The sequence below is a fragment of the Ceratotherium simum genome, chromosome 13 (assembly GCF_057802395.1).
Source record: "Ceratotherium simum simum isolate JZ-2026a chromosome 13, ASM5780239v1, whole genome shotgun sequence".
Lineage (NCBI taxonomy): Eukaryota > Metazoa > Chordata > Mammalia > Perissodactyla > Rhinocerotidae > Ceratotherium > Ceratotherium simum.
In genome coordinates, this window is record NC_141912.1 from 33,004,459 (window position 1) to 33,023,593 (window position 19,135).

The following is a 19,135-nucleotide window of genomic DNA, read 5'->3' on the forward strand; positions in this document are numbered from 1 at the left end:
ACTGAAAAATGCCCTATTACTATTGCTCCTTAGCTTCCTTCTTCCTAACCTGCCAGTAACTGATTTCCCCTTAAATGGTTTTTTATTGGATAGTTTGAGAGCCCTATCCTAGCACGCACCTGGAATAGGTTACTTCCATCGCAGAACTCAGGTCTTTTATTTACATGCAAAACACTTTTGCGTGCAAGTTCCTTGAGAACGGCCGACTGTCAAAACTGGCTTGTACATTTTAGTGTTGTGCTGCGTGAACAGTAAAACATGATAGCATACATCTCACAGGGAGATGTTAAAAAGCTGTCTGCTATAGCTGGGTTCCTAGGGATTATTTTAAAAAAGAAGTTCATACATGAGTAAGGGGCTTAGAGTACTTAACGAAGATAACTTTGAGACAAAAGAGCCAGGAAAATCTGACTTTTATTTATTAAATACTGTGAAGGAAGAAGGGGGAATGGTCCCCTGATAAGGGAGGGCCACAGAGCAAAGAGCTAGGGATCATCAGCAAAGGCCCGGTGGGCATTAGGGAAGCGCTGGGGGCTGTAGTTGGGGTCTTCCTGCAGTCGCTTTTGTATATCAGCCCGGAGCTAGAGAGAGAGAGAGAGCAAGCAGGTTGGAGGGGTACTGGCCAAGCCCCTAGGATCCCAGCAAGCACACAAGTCCATCCCTCAGGAGTTAACACTTCCCACGGGCCACACACACTCAGAAGCCCAATATGATGGCATCACAGTCTGCCCAGACGCCACTAGCGAAAAGCACTTGAAAAACATCAAGTGGTAGCCCCAGACTGACCAGTTCACCTCTGAGGGGATCCAGGGAAGAGAGAGAGGGGCCCTAGCCCAACCCCTCCCACTAGACCATCCCTATTCTGCTTCAAGGTGGGGGCACCTGCTGCCTGTAGCTCTCCTGAACCTCTGGTGCTTCCAGGTCCCGGCTCAGGCTCTCGGGGCTTGTCAGGGGCCGAGCTCCGGCCGCCTTAGCTGCCCGGCTCACAGCCTCTGAGAGAAGCAGCTGAGGGCCCTCACCCTGCATCGTCTGGGGGACAGGAGGTGGGGAGGGAAAAGAGGATCAAGGTCAGATCCAGTGCCACCACCCAGCTCACCCTTTCCATGAATCAACCACTGAGTCTCCATGCTACCCAAGAGAAGGGAGATAGTTCAGAGGTGGTTTTGACAGCAGAAATGCCTTCCCAGTTTTGTCTGGCTCCTAGTTTTGGCTCTGGCCAAAAACAGCATTTGAATGTGCTGGACTTCCTCTTCAAAATAAGAGGGGCAGGATGGGTCAAGCCATCTGGCATTCAGAGCTAGCTAGTCCATGAGAGGAAGCCCACCTTAAAACGGGCCCCAGTCACACAGGATTAGGCAGCTAGCTGAGGGATGACGGGACTGCTGACAAACAGACCAATATAAAGCTGTATGGCAACAAGTGGGAGCAAATCTGAGTCCCAGAAAGGCTTCCTGGTCAATTAAATGAGGAGACTAGACTAAGAAGAATTCCTTCCAGCTCATTATAATGAGTTTGACTGTAAGAACGATGGCAATCTGGGTGAAGAGGGATCCTCAGGGTAGAGGTAAACCAACCTTGCGTCTCTTGGCAGGCATACCACTGAGGTAGGCATCACTCAGGGGGGGCTGTGGTTTCACCTTCCGCTGGCTTTGAATGTCCTGCTGGATAATAGGGACCCATTCCTGGGGAGGAAAAGATGATTAGAAAGTAGTAATTCCCACAACTTGCAGCTGCCTTGGTCTACCAGATCACCTCTTGATACTTACTGGGGGGACTGCAGCTGCCCAAGGTTCTGTCTCAGCTGAAGCCCCATCCTGTTCGTCTCGGGAGCCCCCCTCAGGAGCAGGAGGTGGACCTCGGGACATGGCCTCTTCTGCTGTTGTTCCAGGGGCTGGAGAAGCATTCTCTCGCTGGGAGTCAGAGAGAGTGGGAAGATCCACGCTTCAGAATTCTTAGCCTCCAGCCCTTCTGCCCCCAGCCTTCCACTCCACATTATCTGGCCCCTCAACCTCTCCCTGGTACCTGAGGCTCAGGGGAAGTTCTCTCTGATCCCTGAACTTCCATTGGCTCCTCAGGAAGTGGCTGTGAAATCGAACAGAGAAGGAAAACACCACAACAGGCCCTCTCAGGTCTCTCTAGTTCCCTCAAGTCCCCTGACCCCAAAGCCCGTGAGGTCCCTTACCTGGGGGGGATCACCAACCCTGCGAACGTATCTGAGGATGGCATCAGGGCCTACAGGCATGTGCTCCAGTACCACCTGAAGCCTCAGTCCCATCATTGTGGTCAGCCAGCTCACCAAAGACGGATTTACCCCACGAGACATGCGACGCTAAGGGGCAGAAAGCACACTTGGAACACAAAACTTTCAACCAGCTTTTGAAAGGTATCAAAGGGTAAAAGGATGGCAGTTTGGAGAAGAAAGATGAAAACTACAAGATACCAAAGAGAACGGAAACCTGAGGAAACAAAAGGATGGGGATCTGGAGCTGGGTGGTGCTTACAATTCGGCCATTGATGACAGCAGCAAGCTCCATCTGCTGTCCCCCCAAGCAGTGCAGGTTCAGGGCCAGGCATTCAAACAGGCCCTGGTTACACAACTCCAGCAAACGGGCCCCAAATCCACTGTCTGTGGGCAAGACATAAGGAGGGAATGCTGGCACCCGGCAGCCCTAAACAGCCAACACGTCCACTCCCCCACAGCCCAGCTGGCCCCTGACCTGTGCAGTGCAGCACATGAGCAGCAATGCTATTAAACTGCTCTTGGAGAAATTCCAGGTTTGTCCGGATGATGTCCACACCTGGCTGAACCTGCACCAAAGACTGAGACAAGACACACAAAGACCGAAAAATCAGGGACCCCAAGAGACTGGGAGTCAGGAGGAGGCAGCAAGAACAGTAGCTATCCTGACTAGACCCAGGAGAGGAGGGGACAGGAAAGGGTTACTCACAAAACTCTCCCGCACGTATTCTTCTAGCCCCGTGATCAACGTGTGGGTTGCAGTCTACGGGAGTGAACAGCACAGGTTTAGATCCAAGCCCCAGCCCTCAAGACACTTCCTCCTCTACCCGCAACAAGTCCAGGGCTTGGGCTGGGACAGTCGTGGCTTTAGGTGACAGATAAACAGTCAGGAATAAGGAACTGAAGGTGAGAAGGAAGACAGCTCTGGGGACCCAGGGTCTTCATTTACCCTGATGTTACCAGGCGTGGGCTCCTGGCCACCCAGGTAGTGCTGGTGGAAAAAGGATCGCAGCTGGGGCTGGAGCCGCTGCAGTGGCTGGAAATGCCCATGGAGAAGCATCACCACGTCCACCATGGAAAAGTTTTGGCACAGAAGAGACAGCAGGGCCCCAAAGAATCCTGGGGAAGGGGCAGAAGTTAGCAGTGGCATTTACCACCTGGCCTGCCCACCCACCACCACCAGCCCATCAGCCTCACCCACCTTGGCAACACCCCTGAACAAAGGCCATCTACCCACCCCTGGCTGCCCCTTCCTGGGGAAGGCCCAGGCACCCCCCATTTACTTACCAAGGGCCCCATCAGCTCCAGGCTCAAAGATGTTGCTGGATCCACTGAGGCGTTGTATGAAAGCAGCGATACTTTCACTGCTGCCAGCCCGTGCCCCCAAGGAGCCCAGGAGGGAGCTTAGCACGCCCTGCACCACCGAGGTATAAAACTCCGGTGGCAGGCTCTCAGGACCCCGGCCACCAGGACTCCCTGCACCACCAGAAGGGGACCCTGGTGGGGGTGTGGTCTGCTGCTCTGGGGCTGGGGGTGGGGGTGGGGGTGGTGGAGGGGGCGGAGGTGCCTGACAAACAGAAGGAATAAAGAACAAAAGATAAGGAGAGAATGGGAGTGCGGACAAGCACATAAAACGGCATCAGAAGGGTACAAACCAACAGGGGTCTGGAAGATGGGGAGCTCTATTCTGGTCTTTACTCCTTAAAGCAGAGTACACACAAGTAGTTAGTTACTCAATAGCAGAGTTATGCTGAGCAACTCTCTCTCCCACTCTGAATGGGTTAGGTCAGAAAGCAGTGACTCTAATTACCATGCTTTCTCTAAGGCTCATTTTCCTTATCTCCAAAATGGGGAGTCCAGAGTCAATGAATTCCCAGGGTTCCTCCCCACTCTCATGCCACCAGGGGCTGTAGCCCAATGGCAGGTGATGGCAACAAGGCACCAGTGCCTGGCTGGGCTGAGAGAAAGGAAAGATGAGGTGAAGAGTACGCCAGCCACTCACCTGCAAGAAGTCAGTCATGCCTTGGAGAAAAGCAGGGACACCAGGCATTGCCACAGTGATAGTGGGAGAAGCCATGCCAGGCCCTCCAGCCCCCGGCCCTGCAGGCCCCAGCAGGTTCCCCAGGAGCTGGGAGAATTGAAGATCGGCAGTGGAGGGTTGAGAGGGTGGAGGCTGGGCGGGCCCCCCGGGGGCCGGGCCTGCTGTGGTAGCTGTGTTGGTGGTGCCAGCACTGGCTGAAGCAGTGGCAGGGGCTGGAGGTGGAGCCACTCCTGGGGTCCCCTGAGCTGTAGGGACCAAAAGAAGTTGTTGAAATCTGAAGAAACACAAGATAAAACAGCATCTCCTTTCTAGTCTTCCCAGCAGCAGAGCAAGAACAAAGGAACTATGGAGGGAACTGGGAAGTGCCAGTGAGGAGGCTCGGAAGAGAGTGTTGGCCTTCAGAACCATGGAAACCTCTTAAGTTTGAGGTGGAGAAGAACAAGGACTCACCCACAAGGACAGGCTGCATAAGAAGCTGCCCCACAAGGCCGCTCACCATCTGGGCCAAAGAGGCATTGGTACCCAGCCCAGCGCCCTGCTAAGGGGAGAGGAGAAGGGGAGGCTTTCAGTCCTGCCCTTTCCATGTTCCTCCATAGGACTCCCCCCACACCAGATGGTCCCCATGGAAACTCCCCCACCCTTACTCACCAGAGCCCCCGAGACTGGGGGCCCCCCAGGATGGGAAGGCCGAGCCTGTGGAGGGGTGGGCCGGGCAATCACCACCCGGGTTGGTGCTGTTGGGAACCCTGGCACCTGCTGTCCTATGGGTGGCAGAAGGGAGAGACCGAAGAGGGCTGAGAGCCCGACCCTTGCCTGCCAGCCGACGGCACCCGCCACCATGGACCGTGCCCCACCTCCCAGGCCTCCCCTTCCAGGTCATTACCTGCGGCCGCGGAGGCAACAGCTGCCACCATGGCCTGATGAGTGATCTGGTGGGCGACGGCGTGCATGAACTCAGGGGGCAGGGAGGGCAGCTGGATGAGGGTGGAGCCTGGGGGGCGGGTCTGATGTAACCTTGAACCTGGACCCCCTTTCAACCCACCCACTCGGCCCTACCCCTTCTCTACCCAGAGCTTAGCCTGCTCTGATGCCCTCACTCTTACCCAGGGTCTGGCCGTGACCAGGGGGTCCTAGGGGGCCAGTGGGAGCACTCGGAACTCCACCGGGCTGTGTGCCAGAATCTGGGCAGGGAAACAGAGAGAGTAGCCCTGAGACAGGCGGGGCTGAGGCCTAACTGTATCCTCCTGAGATCAGCGTCCTTCAGGCCTCCACTCCCTGACCAGAAAGCCTGCCTTGCCCTCCACCTTGACAAGGAGGAGGTGCTCCCTTCACCATGCAAACAAATCTCCAAGCACAAGCAGTCCCTCCCGCCCCTCATACATGCCAACTAAAGCTTCAGCTCTAGTCCCTCTGCTACCACCGTTAGCCCTGGCCTCTCCCTTCCCCACCCTCGCTCCCTCATACCACAGCACCCCGACCACCCTCACCACGCTGCTCTCCTCTGCCAGCAACTGATTCTAACTCACCTTGAATGTTCATGTGCATCATGACCACGGGTTCCACGCTCTGGTGGGAAATCCGGATGACCCTTGGGTGGCTGGCAGTCGGTGGGGGAGCCGGCCCTGGCTGGGGAGCCCCCTCAGCTGAAGACTCGACAGCGGTTGAAGAGGGAGCCAGGGACGAGGCCTGCCCAGGACCAGGGGGAGGTGCCTCTGCACTGGAAGCCGGGGGGGGCCGACTCCCATTCCCTGTCATGGTCACAGTGGTCCCCACGTTGATCTAAAGGAGACAGACAAATGGGGTAAAAGTAAAAAAACACAAGAGCCTAACCCAGAGCACCCCATGATATACTTTTGAAAGTCTTCCCCATCCTTCATCACTGGGTTTCCAAAACCTCCTTTAAGCCTGAGAGCTACCCTGGGTCCTCCCACCCACAGCCCTCCACTCCCCATCAGGCCAGGCTCCCCCAGCCCACCTGAATGGGGATGGCCGCCTGCTGGAGCACCATGGGGGTGGTGTAATGAGATATGGGCCGGACCACATGCAGGTGCCGCGGGGGCGCAGAGGCCAGATTGCAGCGCAGGTCAGATAGTGCCACAAAGGTGTTGCCCAGCAGCCGCAGGCTCTCCCCGACCAGGTTGATCAGGCGCTGGTCCTCTTCACGGCCTTCTTGCTGTAGCCACAGGCCAAACACAGAAAGGCAGAAAATATTAGGCTACAATCCACCTCGCTAACAAAGGCAGTAATGCCTTCTGAAAACAGCACATTCTCCAAACCTTTAGGTATATACTTAGAAGCTACTGCGTAGACCAAATCTTCACCAATAAACTCTATTTTATACATAAAGAGTTTCCTATTAAAGCAGATGCTACAGGGCCGGCTCTGTGGCTTAGCGGTTAAGTGCGCACGCTCTGATGCTGGCGGCCCGGGTTCGGATCCCGGGAGTGCCCGGAGGCACCACTTCTCCGTCCAACGCGAGGCCGAGTCCCGCGTACAGCAACTAGAAGGATGTGAACCTATGACATACAACTATCTACTGGGGCTTTGGGGGGAAAAAGCTGAATAAATAAAATCTTTAAAAAAAAATAAAAAAATAAAAAATAAAAAAAAATAAAAAAAAAAAAATAAAGCAGATGCTACAGTGAATCACTGAGTCACTATCTACTAATTTCCCTTATTTTATAAACTTCCTAAATAATTCACTTAGGTAATCGAGGGATGCAAGGACAGTGGGTATCGCAAAGATTGTCACGTTCCCTGTGAGGGAGGAAAAGACCACTTACTTAAAGTCTAGAAAGATATCATTTTGTTGCAGACAATGTCTTTTTTGGGGGGAAAGGGTTATCTGTATTTCAGCCTGTTCCATTTAGAGAGTGCTAGGAGGCCGGGGTGGGCTCACATTGTTGTTGTAGTCAGTGCTGGCAGCGGTGCCCAGAACCTCATAGTAGCGCTGCAGGAAGGGCTGGAGGCGGCTCTCAAGCCGCTGTAGTTCCTGGAGCACCTCGACATACTCCGCTGGGGAAGGATGGCTGTGGGCAACCCCAAAAGGCAGTGAGCCAAGGCTTTCCTTAGATTCCCAACCTCACAGCTGACAGGGACCGCATCTGCCTTGTCTCTCCCTGGCCTCCCAGACCCTTGGCCAACCCCTTCCCGGCCTAACAGAGCTTCTGTTCTTTACCCCTACCCGTGGGAAGATGGGGAGAGAAAAATAAAACGCTTCTACCCTCCCCACCACAATCCTGTACCCACTATGGTGAGAAACTAACTCTAAAAGAAGAGATGAGGCCTGTGTGAACTCAGGGGAGAGAAACTTGCTCAGGCTTAGGAAGCACCATTTGGATTTCCTTGCCCCTGAGAGAGCAGTGCTTCTGGCTCAGCTGCCAGTCCTACCCTCATTTCCCTATTCTAGAGCCCCTCCCTGCCCCTCCACACTAATCTTACAAGTAAGGCCTCCAAGCAATCCTTGCTCTCCCATCATACCTTTCCTGGTCCTCATACTTCCTTAGGATCCCCAAGCCCCCTCCCAAAGGTTCCTTCCATCTCTCACTTGGGTGCACTTGTCTCAGAGGCAGGTGTTGGGGCCGCTGGGGCTGGGCCAGAAGGGGTGAGCTCCGGGCTCTGGGCTGGGGCATGCTCCTCCACTTCTTCCGCCTCCATGGGCTCCCGAGGAGGTGTTTCGCTTTCGACTGGTTCTGATGTTTGAGAGCTCAAGGCCACTGGCTCCTGGGCCACAGTCGGCGTCTGTGGGGGCTGCTGACTGTGCTGTGCTTGGGATCCCCCTCGACACTGAAGTTGGGCGAGAGTCAGGATACCAAAGGCAGGATGAGACTGTTGCAGAGGATCACTCAGGTCAAAGGAGATTGAGTGGAGAAAGTGCTCCAACTAAGCTCCCTGAAGGCAGGGGTTTGCATCTATATCTTTGACTCCCTAGCGATCAGTATAAGACTTACACAGATTAGATGCTTAATAGATATCTATAACACCTGTAAGTGAATTACTAACAAAAAGTAAGGACTGTGGTTTCCTAATCACCACAAGAAGAGAAGGAAAGGCCATAGTTGACCCTGCAACACGAACTAATAACGTTAGGACATCCCCATATCAAAAATGATACATAAGAAATTAAAAAGTGTGGAATCTTTCTTTAATTGAAAAGAGACGCCATGAAAGTTATCTGACAAGTCTGAAACAAACTTCCCAGATACCAGGCATCAAGAGGACTGCCAGGGACAAGATAGTCTCACAAAGATACTTTTTCTGCCCCAAAGAATGAAAATTGCAGAGAAGAGACCAGATTAGGAAGAAGGAATCCAGTGGATGTGACCAGTCATGCTTTCGCCCCCAGAGTGAGAGAAAAGGGGTAGGGAGGATGGGGAGACAGAGATAGACAGACCCCAGCCAGGCTTGCACACTTGCCTCCATCCGGGAGAGTAAGGACTGTATATCCCTGATCATGTGCTGAGCCATCAGCAGCCGTACTCGGGGCTCACTCTACAACAAGAGAGGGAAGATTAGGGCAGGTTTGAGATGAAGCCACGAGCTCCACCGTCTACCAAACCAGGTCCCAGCTATCTCCTCAGCCAGGTCCACCCCCACCTCACGGCCTCCTTCTCCCAGATCCCCTTCCCTGGCCCTCCCAGGCCCCGTGATACCTGAATCGGGGCCTGTTCCATGTTGATGTGAACATCCACAGCAGAGCCGTCACTCTGGGGAAAGGGTAAGGGAAGTTGCTCTGGGAGAAGCCAAATACTAAGGCCCCCACACTTCCAACTCGTTCTCTGGAGCCCCACCCCTCTTCTCCTCAGAGACTGAGGCCGTTATCAGACCACAGGGGCCTACAAACCCAATCTAAAGACTGGGACACCTGTCTTATGAGCTCTTTGCTACCACAACCAAAACTACCCTTCCCCACAAAAACTCTCCCACATGGAACACAAGCTTACAGGAAGATTGAAGGTTCCAACCATGACATAGCTGTTGGCATTCCGGTCATGAACAGAGGCCCCAGGCCCCCGAGTACCAGGGGAAGGTCCCCCACCATGGGTGGCTGAGGCAGACCCTGTCCCAGAAGATGCCCCAGAAGGGAGCTGAGTCTGAGGAGGAGCCCGTTCCACAAGGTGGATAACCTTTCCCCCAACATCTGCAGAAAAAAAAGATACACACCAAAACATTATGTGAGCAGGTAAAGCCACAGCCTCAGCTCATCCCTCTGGACAGCTGCCTCAACCCCTGAACTGCCTTCCCCACCCGCTTACTGTATTCTTGGAGCTTCTTATCATCCTGCAGAACTCGGCCCTGGTAGATGAGCCGTTGTTTCTCAGAAGGGATGCTGACAGAGGCGGCAATGTGTTCCTTAAACTCCTTTACATTCATCTGTAACAAAAAAAAGACACGAATAGGTATCAAGGGATGGAAGAAAGAGGAAGGACAGAAGGACAATTGACTTGTGGGGATAAGGGGTAAAAACCATCCCATCATAAAATCACTACCCATTTGACTTGTGAAGTAATTATTGGGCAAAGCCCCAAACTAAGACAACAGCGGTCAAAATACAGACAATAAACTTAGCAAAGTTCAAGTTATACACCTAGCAGAAAATTACATAGCTAAGAAACAGAAAAGCCAAGAGACATTCTCTTTTCTCTTTCTCTACCTGGCTCCCAGGGGAATGTGTGTCTAAAGACACCGGTGACCCCTCCCCAAACACAAAATGATACAATTCTGTAATCTCAAAGATAAAAGCAATGACAAGGAAAATGGGGTGGAGAATCAGGGCAAGGAAGGAAGACTCAACCAAGAAGAAAGAGAGAAGGGAGCAAAAAACAAAAAAAGTTTTACTAACTAGACAACTGACTCTTGGGAAGTACCAGGCTATCTACATACATCTACTTGAAAAAGTTTATACAGTTTTCTTAAATACATGTAATACCATGCTTTAAAAATCATGGACCAACTCCTCACAATTTTGTCTCCAAGTATTACAGGAGTCATGGCATGTCCCCATGGTGTTAAACTCAAAAGATAGGAATTATGCCAGAAATCTTAGTAATTCCACTCAACAGTCTATTAGGGCTCTACCTGCATTAGGGGCTCCGATTTCTAGCCTTTAAAAACACAAGATAGACCCGACCAATTTTTGTTTTTAAGACACACTTGCGTTTGGGTCTGTGTGTCCTGTTTCCCTTCCCAAAGGCAGAAGCCATGTCTGTCCCCTTGGTCTGGGGTTCACTCATGGTGATAGCATACAGATTCCTTCTTCCTCCATATTTCCCTCTGCATTGAGTTCTATCGAGGTGGAGGAAGACAGAACAAAATCTGCCTCATTCAACAGAAACCATACCTTCTCACTCAACAAGAAACATCAGTAAATGTTCTGCCTAGAATATGAACAAAGAAATTAATGCAAGAAATTTTGAGGACCAGAAAATCAGGCTCTTCTCTTAGGCTAAGGGGCCTACAAGAGGAAGAGTTAATAGGTGTCTTAACAGAAGTACTGGGGTCTCACCTGGGCCCCCACAATAAACGTCCGAGTCTGAGAGTCCAGGGTCTTCACCAGCACCTCCAGGGTGTCAGGCTCTTCCATAGTGAGACTGGTACTATCACTGGGCTCCATGGCCGACAGTTCTCTAAGGAAGAATGGAAGGAGGGAGGCCCGCTGTCGCCCAGAACAGATTTTATATATCCGGAAGCCTCCCGGCCTGAGTCTCCGCCCCAATACCTAAAGGGCTTCTCTCACACAAGCACACACACTCACACCCGCCCCCATCCCCCTTCTGATTCCGGGGCACAGGGAGAGAAACACAAAGGGGAGGAGATCGACGGCACAAGGAGCTGGAGGAACGGGACGTGGGAGGGGCTCCACGATGCCAATCACAATAAGGGAGGGCCAATCGGGATAGGAAGCAGGGAAGAAAGCACGAGACCAGTGTCATCACCGGTCGCGATAAGACAAGGGCCCCAAAGGTCGGCAAATCCTGTAACAACGCGAGTGAGAAGGTCGCGCCAGACTGCGGAGAAAGTGGTTTCGCGCACGCGCGCTACGCCACGACCATCGAACGCGCCTAAGTCACCACAGACCGGAGATGACCGACACTCACGGGGGGCCAGACCCGCTAGCTGACTGCCCCCCTCTTCCGCTTTCCCTCGGTGCTCCAGCAGAGCGGCGCAACCAACACACACACACACACCCACCCACCCACCACTCCGCGGCTCCGCCCCCGACTTCCCCACGGTACCGTCACTTCCGGTCTCCCCTAACCTGCCACCGACGGCCACTTCCGTTTCCCCGATAGTATTTGGGGATCGCGAGGCGGTACTTCCGGCTCTTCCTAGGTCCCCAAGCTTTACTTTTGTGGGTCACGACCAGGAAGTCCGCGGCCCCAAACAGTGAGTTCCTGGGGGCAAGACGGACCGGGGCCGGCCTAGATGGGAAGGAGCCGAGCCCTCGAGGAGCCGCCGCCGCCGTCGCCTGGGGGACCGTACTGCGCCTGCGTGCGTCGCACTGCGCCTGCGTACACACTTAGGCACCGCCCCACCCCCTCTGGAGCTGTGCATTTCTCCTGCGCGCGCGCTCGAGCAATAGGAGGTTAAGGTGGGCACTGTAAATGCCTGAAAAAAAAAATTACCAGATGGGACTCTACGACTGCCTCGCGAGGCTTCCGACGGTTCTATGGATCTTGGAGTTTGGATACTGGGGATTGTGCCTCGTTAATCTATATTAAAGTCTTGGCCGGCAGAGAATTTGATACGGCACTGTCCTGGCCACCTAAGATTCTGTCTTCCTGTCACTGTCGCCCTCGCTGCGCCAATCTTCGGCGCCTGCGGAAGTCACCCTTTCCGTAGGTGGTTGGAGGTGGTTCGCGAGCTGTCCTGCGTGCGATCAAGTCGTTGGGCCTGACTTCGGTCCTGCCGGTGGGCGTTTTGCGGAGTGTGGGCGCCATGTTCCTCGCCGGCGGTGCACGGCTGAGGCGACACGCCATGTTTTGGAGAAGCTAAGGATTTGCCACCTTTCAGGACTTTTGTCAAAAAAAAGGGCGCTTCCGAGTTTGGAAATCGGGAGCAAATGAGTCAGACTGGACTGAAACACAAGACTGACTCCGGGGAATTGAAGGGGCTGCTAAGGGGCTTCCGCAGGCGGGGGTTGCGGGGGCGGGGTAGTTACCACCTCTCTCCCCTCTTCTCCCACCCCCGCTCTCGGGCAAGGGCATCGACCCCTAGGCGCTGCGACTCTTCCAGCCAGACTCGTCGCTGCCGGGGTGCCTGACTCTCTTGCCCTGCCTTTTTATAGTTTATACCCAGGTTCCAGTACTGCTTCAGTTAAGAGTTCTGATAAGCACCTGTTTAGTGAGCACTTAGTTTGCGCCCGCCGATTTGCTAAGAGATTTACGTAGTCATATTTAAAAGCCTTTCAACATCTGAGATAGTTACTACATCCGTTTTATAGGTGAGTGCACCTAGGCGAACGTAAGTGGCAGAACCGACAGATCCAGGCCCAGCACGCTCTGGGTCAAGCACTTCTACTTTACTGTCCCAATAAATCGTTGTATTTTAGTTTTTAATTATCAAAAAATGTCAAACATTACCCCAAAATAGAATAGTATAATGAACCCTGATATACCCATCTCCCAAATTTTGTTCAATCACAAGCCCATAGCAAGCCTCACCTCTCAGGACAAATCTCTTTTTGGCAGTCTGTGGGTTATAAACAATCTATTAAGGAAGCCCCACCTTTTATTGCATTAACTGCTCCACCCACTTGGCACTATCCAATGACTGCCTCTTGACAATTCTTTCCTTATCTCCTATTTGAAAACTTATTAGCCACCAGAAACTGTAATAAGTGCTTTACAAACGTTACTATTAATTATAGAGAGTATTTACTTTGGACTTACCGTGTGCAGGCCTTTGCTAAGGGCTTTATGTGCATTATCTCTTTTAATCCCATGAGACTGATGAGTTGCTCATTTCACAGATGAAAAAACAGGCATAAGGATTAATAAAATTGTCCAAAATCTAATGAATAGTAGAGTTAGGGTTTGGACCCACTATGCCTGACACCAATGTCTGTCCTCTTCAACCACTAGATTATATAGCCTCTTGTAGTAATAAACGTTGAGTGAATGAATTCACTTATGTGTCAGGAAACTTTTCCGGAGAGCGTACATATTGTTTCCTGAATTATAAACTTCAGAGAGGAAGCCTCCTATCCACCATGCCCCAGCACGTGGTTTGTACCTGTTCTAAAGCACTTCCCAGGTTGTACAGCAGTGATTTGTTTACACAGCTAGTTTTCCTTAGACTGACTGCTTCAAGGCCAGGGACCGTGTCTTATTCATTTTTATGTCCCCAGGGCTTAGCCAGTTCCTGGCAAACAGCTGGGACTCAACACAGTTTGCTAAGTGAATGAATGAATCAATCCACCACTCTGGGATGCTGCACAACACAGCAGATACCCAGCTCAGATATGGGTTGAAAGACCACAGGCTTCTGCCTGGAGGGCTCAGCTCTCCTTATAATTCCTGAGAGACCCTGGACATGCCAGGGTGTATTGTGGAGTGGTTGCATCTAGAGGAGGGGGAGGAAGGCCCAAACACTAATCCAGGCTTGGGTTGGAAAACAAGGTTGAAGTTACTCATTAGCAGGTGAAAGGATCAAGGGTCGAGGCAAGGGGGCTGGAAGCAGAGTGGACTGAGCAGCCAGCGGGGGAAGAGAGCAGTTAAGGCACCACTCTACGCAGAGCACCAGCTGCCTCCTGCCTGAAGATGTTCCACCAAATTTGGGCAGCTCTCCTCTACCTCTATGGCATTCTCCTTAACTCCATCTACCAGTGTCCTGAGTACAGTCAATTGACAACTCAGGGAGTGGATGGGAAAGAGGTATGGACTGAGAATGGGAGAAACTTATGGTAGGGGCTCTGAGGGACTTGAGTGGTGGCCTAGGATGACCAGAAGCCACGTTGGGAAAAGAAGGGAGGAAGAGGGTGTGAGTGTTGTGATGATGAAAGCAAGAACAAGTAAAAAAAATATTAACACTGTGGCCATCAATGTGGAGACATGGTAGAACTGGGGGGTGGGGTGGTTACTCAGGTTGATTGAGGAGGGGCAAAGAGGAAAAGTCATTTAGTGACTCCCTGTCATGGATCCAACCCCCAACTGGAAAAAGGCAGCCAACATCTCCACCTCTACGTCTTGCCATCCTGACTGATGAAGACATGGGATGGATCCTGTAGTGGGACCCACCCTCTTCTGTTCCCCTTATTGTCTCTCCAGTTCCCAGAGCCCCACCTGGGCCGGTGGTACTTTATCGCAGGAGCAGCTCCCACCAAGGAGGAGTTGGCGACTTTTGACCCTGTGGACAACATTGTCTTCAACATGGCTGCAGACTCTGCCCCCAAGCAGCTCCAGCTTCGTGCTACCATCCGCACGTGAGTGGTGAGGAGGCAGAGGCACCAGTAGGTGCGGTCTCTGCCTGAAGTGTGAGCACCTACCCACAAAGAGCTGAGTGCTTTGGCATATCCACAATTCTTGGCCCTCTGAGTTTAACAGCTCTATTAGTTTCAGTCTGGAGAGAAATGGGCCTAACCATCCCTTGGTAGCTTGAAACCCAATGGGACCCGGGCTTCAAGAAGGAATAAGATGGAATAAATAGAGGCTGGTACTGTGTGGTTGGGGTGTCACTCAGTCTTGCCTACTTGCCACCACCACCTCTGCAGGAAAAATGGGCTCTGTGTGCCCCGGAGATGGATTTACCACCTGACTGAGGGGAGCACAGATCTCAGAACCGAAGGTTGGTTCTCTCCAGTCCTCACTCTCCCCAAGTCCTCTGGGCTTGCTTGGTTTTGCATCTCGGTCCTCACACTTCTCCCCACCCACCCTGACAGGCCGCCCCGACATGAAGACCAAGCTCTTCTCTAGCTCATGCCCAGGTGGAATCATGCTGAAAGAGACGGGCCAGGGTTACCAGCGCTTCCTCCTCTACAGTGAGTGGGGATGCCAGGCAGGAAGGATTGGAGGGAAACACGGGAGGACAGGAGAGCTCCTCACTCTGGGCCCTGTCACATCATCCCAGGAAGGGCTGGGTGCTTCCATGAGGTCCTCACCAGGGGCAGTGCTAAGAAGCAGGGGCTTTGATGGGCCTGGCCCTGCCCTGCCCTTCCAGATCGCTTGCCACACCCTCCTGAGAACTGTGTGGAGGAATTCCGGTCCCTGACCTCCTGCCTGGACTCCAAGGCCTTCTTACTGACTCCCAGGAATCAAGGTGAGGGGTAAAGTCGCACAGTAGAGGACTAGGACTCACCAAGTCTTCTGCAGGTGCTGGATGAAAGGGACTCAAGTGATGTCACCAGAGGGCATGGCCAAAGGCTGATATCATCAGAGTGGCTGTGTTGACCCTCCATTTGTGTCACAGGCTGTGATGGCACCAGAGGGATGTGGCCAAGAGCTGTGATGTCACCTGAGGGAGCCAGGATGGGCTCTGGGCTACTCAAAAGAGAGGTTTCTGAGTTTGCGTGGATAAAGGGGGCAGAGGGTCAGACACGGAGGGAAAAAGTCCTCAGAGATCCCTTCTCAACACAGGGGAATGAGGGAATGAGGGAATCTCCCTGGATTTCCTTCCTTTCCATCCTCTTTCTCTCCCTCCTCCCACCAGAGGCCTGCGAGCTCTCCAGTAACTGACCTGTGGCTTCATCTGATGGATATGATGGGAGTTGAGATTGTGGTGAGGAGAAGCTGGAGACTCCCAGCTCCCTTTGAAGAATGATAAAAATGATTTTTCAATAAGGATTTCTTTTTTTTTTTGCCCCCAAAGCCCCAGTAGATAGTTGTATGTCACAGCTGCACGCCCTTCTAGTTGCTGTATGTGGGACTCGGCCTCAGGATGGACAGAGAAGTGGTGCCTCGATGCGCACCCAGGATCCGAACCCGGGCCGCCAGCATCGCAGCGCGCGCACTTAACCACCAAGCCACAGGGCCGGCCCTTCAATAAGGATTTCAATAAAGATTTTCAATCAGGGTCTCATTGGGATTTGTCTCCAGACATCAATCCCACTACTCCCATTTCCATACTCCCCCTGGACCTTCTGCCACCTAAACCTCCAGCTGGACGGCGTCAGGAAGGACACTGAGTGGCGGTAACTCTCACTTTGTAGTGGTATATTTAGGATTTGGTGTGACACAGTTATTTATTGCTAAGTGAGCAAACCCCCAGCCCCCGAGTGGGAACTGCAAGCTCCAGTGCTTCCCCACACTGTTCTCTAGGCTGCCAGCCCTTCTGAGCTGGCCCTCGTGCCACACTGCCTGCACCATCCCCACTTCCTTTGGCTCCCCAGGAACACCACAGATCCTCCCTGCGGACTCCCTGTCACCTGTGGGCTCCCATCCAGACCCCCTACTCCACCCCACTAACAGCCCCACTCTTCCCTGGATGGCTCAGATCCCAGGATCCAAGGGATCCTTTGGGTCTCTGAGCCACCCTCTTACCCCACCCAGAGGTCTGTATGTCCTGCCTTTGGTCTCCTCCACCCCTGGGGAGTTTTGAAAGGTGGGAAGGACCCTTTAGTTTTTATTTTCTGCCACCACATTTTTTTTTTTTTTTTTTTTTGCTTTTAAAAAGTGAAGGTGGAAAAAAACCTGGAGGTGAGAAAAATGTAAAAGCAAAAAGTAACAACAGCTGGTGAATTCAAGGGCGATGCCCCCACTGTCCATAAACACAGAGACTGTTCTCTCTGTGTGTGAAGGGAGGCCCTGTGCCCTCATACTCTGGGGTTTCTTCCTCATCCCTGAGGTCCCTGTGCTTGCAATTTGGGTCATGCCCCCGACTCTCCTCCTAAAGGCCACTCTGTCTTCACCCTTGTTCCCACCCCACTGAGGGTGAGGCTCTGGGTCACACCCCACCCCGAGGTCACAGCCCCTTTCCTGGGTCTCCCCTCTGCTCCTCACCCTCCTTCCCCAACTTCTCGCCCTCCAAGTCAGTGGCCTCCTCATCCCCATTGGGCTCCCGGAGGCTGACAGCTAGCACCAGGGCCTGTAGGAGACCAAAGAGGCAGGCAAAGTGCAGGGGGTGAGCAGTAAGTAGGCTCAGCACGGCGTGGAGCCCATGCAGGGCAGCCAGGAAGGACAGCAGCCCATGCAGCCAGAGGCCCAGTGGTCCACGCAGGCCCAGTGCATCCAAGGCTGCCCGCAGCGGCCGTGAGCACAGCCCCAGCAGGGCTGAGGCCAGCAGCTCCAGCAGGTGCAGGGTCAGGTTGGTGGAGATCTGCAGACACTCCTCTGGGCCCCCCAGGTACTTCGAAGGAGCCCCCGCTCCTCCACCTGGTTCTCCTCGCAGCCAGCCCAGCAGCTTCTGACGCTGGCCAGGCTTCTCCACTGGGGCTTCAGGCCCAGGGGTGTTCAGTCCCTCTTCAGGGGACATTCCGGGTCTGGTGCCACCTGACTCCACAGGATGCCATCCCAGTTTGGGAATGGCCCCTCCAGACTCCAGTCTCCCAGACTCTTGAGTGCTAGAGACAGTCTTGTCCCACTTGAAGGAATCCATTCTTTTGCTCCCCAGTGGCTCAACCTGGGACTCCTTGCTTGGTTCTGCAGCAGCCCCCGAGCTCCTCTGTGCCCCTGAGTCCTTGGTCTTGGGAGGCCCCACGTCTCCCACAGTTTCTGGGGCACTGTCCCAGTCACTCCCTGAATTCTCAGAGGAGCTGTCCACCCGTCTGGAGTCCGGGGCGGGCAGGTCAGGCCTTGTTGGTTTCCGACGGCCCCAGGGGCGAGGCAGCCAGCCACCAAGCTGTCGCAGGAACATGGCTGGGGTGCGTAATGAGCCCCCAAATTCTGGGGCCGCTTCCTGGCACTGCTTAGACTCTCAGGTTTGTAAGCTGAGGGACTCCTCAGAAGCTAGGGTCTTTTCAGGCTCAGAAGAACAGGTATCTGCTTGGTGAGTCCTTCCCTGAATTCAGAAGTGGTTTCCCGCTTCCCTGGATGGTCACGCAGCTTCAAGTGTGGCAGGCAACTTGTGTCCTTTTCAGGTTTGAGGTAAAGAAGGGAGGCACATCCAAATTCATTCACCACTACCACCCCACACAAGATTCCAAGAGTCTCAAGATCTGACACAGCCTGGGTCACCCCCACAGTGTCCTCCCTGTGTTTCCAGGTTTCCTTTCCTGCAGGCAGCACCCCAAGTTTCACTCACCAAGGCCAAGCCCCAAGGTGCCCCAAAAACTGGGGAGGCAATGCTCCATCCAAGAAGGAAAGAAGGAAGGTGGCCCCGGGTCCTAGGTGCTCCCAATCTGGGGAGCCCTGAACTGCTGCCCTAAGGGAGTTCAGGAATAGGAAGTCTCCTGCTGAGGAGTGGAGAAGAGGTGTCCAGCTAACTCCAGCCAGCGGCGTTCTTCTCTTGATTTAGACGGCTATGAATCCTAGAGCGCGGCCCGACCGGCCCCTGAGCACGCAGCTGAAATGCGGCCTCTGGAAGGTCAGGCCGAAGATGTCCTCGGAGATCCCGGTCGCGAGGCAAAGCTTGGACCCGCCTGGGGACAGACCCGCCCGGGCGCTGTGCGCTGCGGCCCCTCCCGGGCCCAGCGTCGGGACCGCGGCCTCACGGAGCCGCCCGGAGCCGCAGAGCCCGGAAGCGGCTGCACCGAGATTGGAGGGACAGGCAGGGGCGGAGCCCGTAGCTCAAGGGGCGGACCCTGCGGATCGACCGTCCCCCGCGCTCCCGGCCGTACCGCGGGGCAAGGGGCCCAGGTCAGCGAGGGCCAGGGCCTGATGTAAACGCCACCCCACCTCCCTTTTCGTCGCCCAGAGGCCCGTGGGCCGCTTGTGCTCCCCTAAACTGGCGCGTCCCCTTTAGCCCCCCACCACTCCTCTTGT

At 53.7% G+C, this 19,135-nt stretch overlaps 3 protein-coding genes across 19 annotated transcripts; 1 reads left to right on the plus strand and 2 right to left on the minus strand.

The window, feature by feature from the left end:
* Nucleotides 1-396: 396 nt before the first annotated feature.
* Nucleotides 397-11,457, minus strand: BAG6 (BAG cochaperone 6). 15 transcript variants are annotated; one of them, XM_087438333.1, is made up of 26 exons: nt 11,378-11,457; nt 10,786-10,906; nt 9,536-9,653; nt 9,224-9,420; nt 8,933-8,986; nt 8,697-8,771; nt 7,828-8,066; nt 7,180-7,309; nt 6,256-6,453; nt 5,807-6,059; nt 5,384-5,461; nt 5,164-5,271; nt 4,929-5,041; nt 4,731-4,818; nt 4,242-4,525; nt 3,527-3,806; nt 3,189-3,358; nt 2,949-3,002; nt 2,718-2,820; nt 2,502-2,626; nt 2,183-2,329; nt 2,023-2,082; nt 1,767-1,910; nt 1,575-1,682; nt 883-1,029; nt 397-581 (listed from the first exon to the last, which is right to left on the minus strand). In XM_087438333.1, the coding sequence occupies exons 2-26, from the start codon at nt 10,891-10,893 to the stop codon at nt 486-488; spliced, it is 3,477 nt and encodes a 1,158-aa protein (XP_087294459.1). In that variant the 5' UTR covers nt 10,894-10,906; nt 11,378-11,457; the 3' UTR covers nt 397-485. The 15 variants fall into 15 exon arrangements, with proteins under 15 accessions (XP_087294459.1, XP_087294460.1, XP_087294461.1 ...); XM_087438334.1 differs by lacking the exon at nt 11,378-11,457 and having other exon boundaries at nt 4,731-4,815; nt 10,786-10,900; XM_087438335.1 differs by lacking the exons at nt 8,933-8,986; nt 11,378-11,457 and having other exon boundaries at nt 10,786-10,900.
* A 386-nt stretch (nt 11,458-11,843) lies between these two features.
* APOM (apolipoprotein M) lies at nt 11,844-16,665 on the plus strand. Of its 3 annotated transcripts, XM_087438351.1 has the most exons (7): nt 11,844-14,155; nt 14,549-14,703; nt 14,992-15,065; nt 15,160-15,258; nt 15,438-15,536; nt 15,927-15,995; nt 16,086-16,148. In XM_087438351.1, exons 1-6 carry the CDS (start codon nt 14,042-14,044, stop codon nt 15,950-15,952), a joined length of 567 nt encoding a protein of 188 aa, XP_087294477.1. In that variant the 5' UTR covers nt 11,844-14,041; the 3' UTR covers nt 15,953-15,995; nt 16,086-16,148. The 3 variants fall into 3 exon arrangements, with proteins under 3 accessions (XP_087294477.1, XP_087294476.1, XP_004424424.1); XM_087438350.1 differs by lacking the exon at nt 15,927-15,995 and having other exon boundaries at nt 16,086-16,665; XM_004424367.3 differs by lacking the exon at nt 16,086-16,148 and having other exon boundaries at nt 15,927-16,058.
* Nucleotides 16,409-19,011, minus strand: C13H6orf47 (chromosome 13 C6orf47 homolog). The gene has a single exon (XM_004424365.3). It carries the CDS (start codon nt 18,066-18,068, stop codon nt 17,178-17,180), a length of 891 nt encoding a protein of 296 aa, XP_004424422.1. The 5' UTR covers nt 18,069-19,011; the 3' UTR covers nt 16,409-17,177.
* Nucleotides 19,012-19,135: the final 124 nt, after the last annotated feature.

Excerpts from the sequence above, each read along its gene's own strand:
- APOM (XM_087438350.1), top strand. The coding sequence starts at position 14,042 with ATGTTCCACCAAATTTGGGCAGCTCTCCTCTACCTCTATGGCATTCTC. Across the intron at positions 15,259-15,437 it reads CCAGCGCTTCCTCCTCTACA|ATCGCTTGCCACACCCTCCT; the intron begins GTGAGTGGGGAT and ends CTGCCCTTCCAG. Across the intron at positions 15,537-16,085 it reads ACTGACTCCCAGGAATCAAG|CCCCAGTAGATAGTTGTATG; the intron begins GTGAGGGGTAAA and ends TTGCCCCCAAAG.
- C13H6orf47 (XM_004424365.3), bottom strand. The coding sequence starts at position 18,068 with ATGTTCCTGCGACAGCTTGGTGGCTGGCTGCCTCGCCCCTGGGGCCGT.
- BAG6 (XM_087438333.1), bottom strand. The coding sequence starts at position 10,893 with ATGGAGCCCAGTGATAGTACCAGTCTCACTATGGAAGAGCCTGACACC. Across the intron at positions 3,359-3,526 it reads TGGAGCTGATGGGGCCCTTG|GATTCTTTGGGGCCCTGCTG; the intron begins GTAAGTAAATGG and ends CCCCTTCCCCAG. Across the intron at positions 2,330-2,501 it reads CTGTCATCAATGGCCGAATT|CGTCGCATGTCTCGTGGGGT; the intron begins GTAAGCACCACC and ends TCTGCCCCTTAG.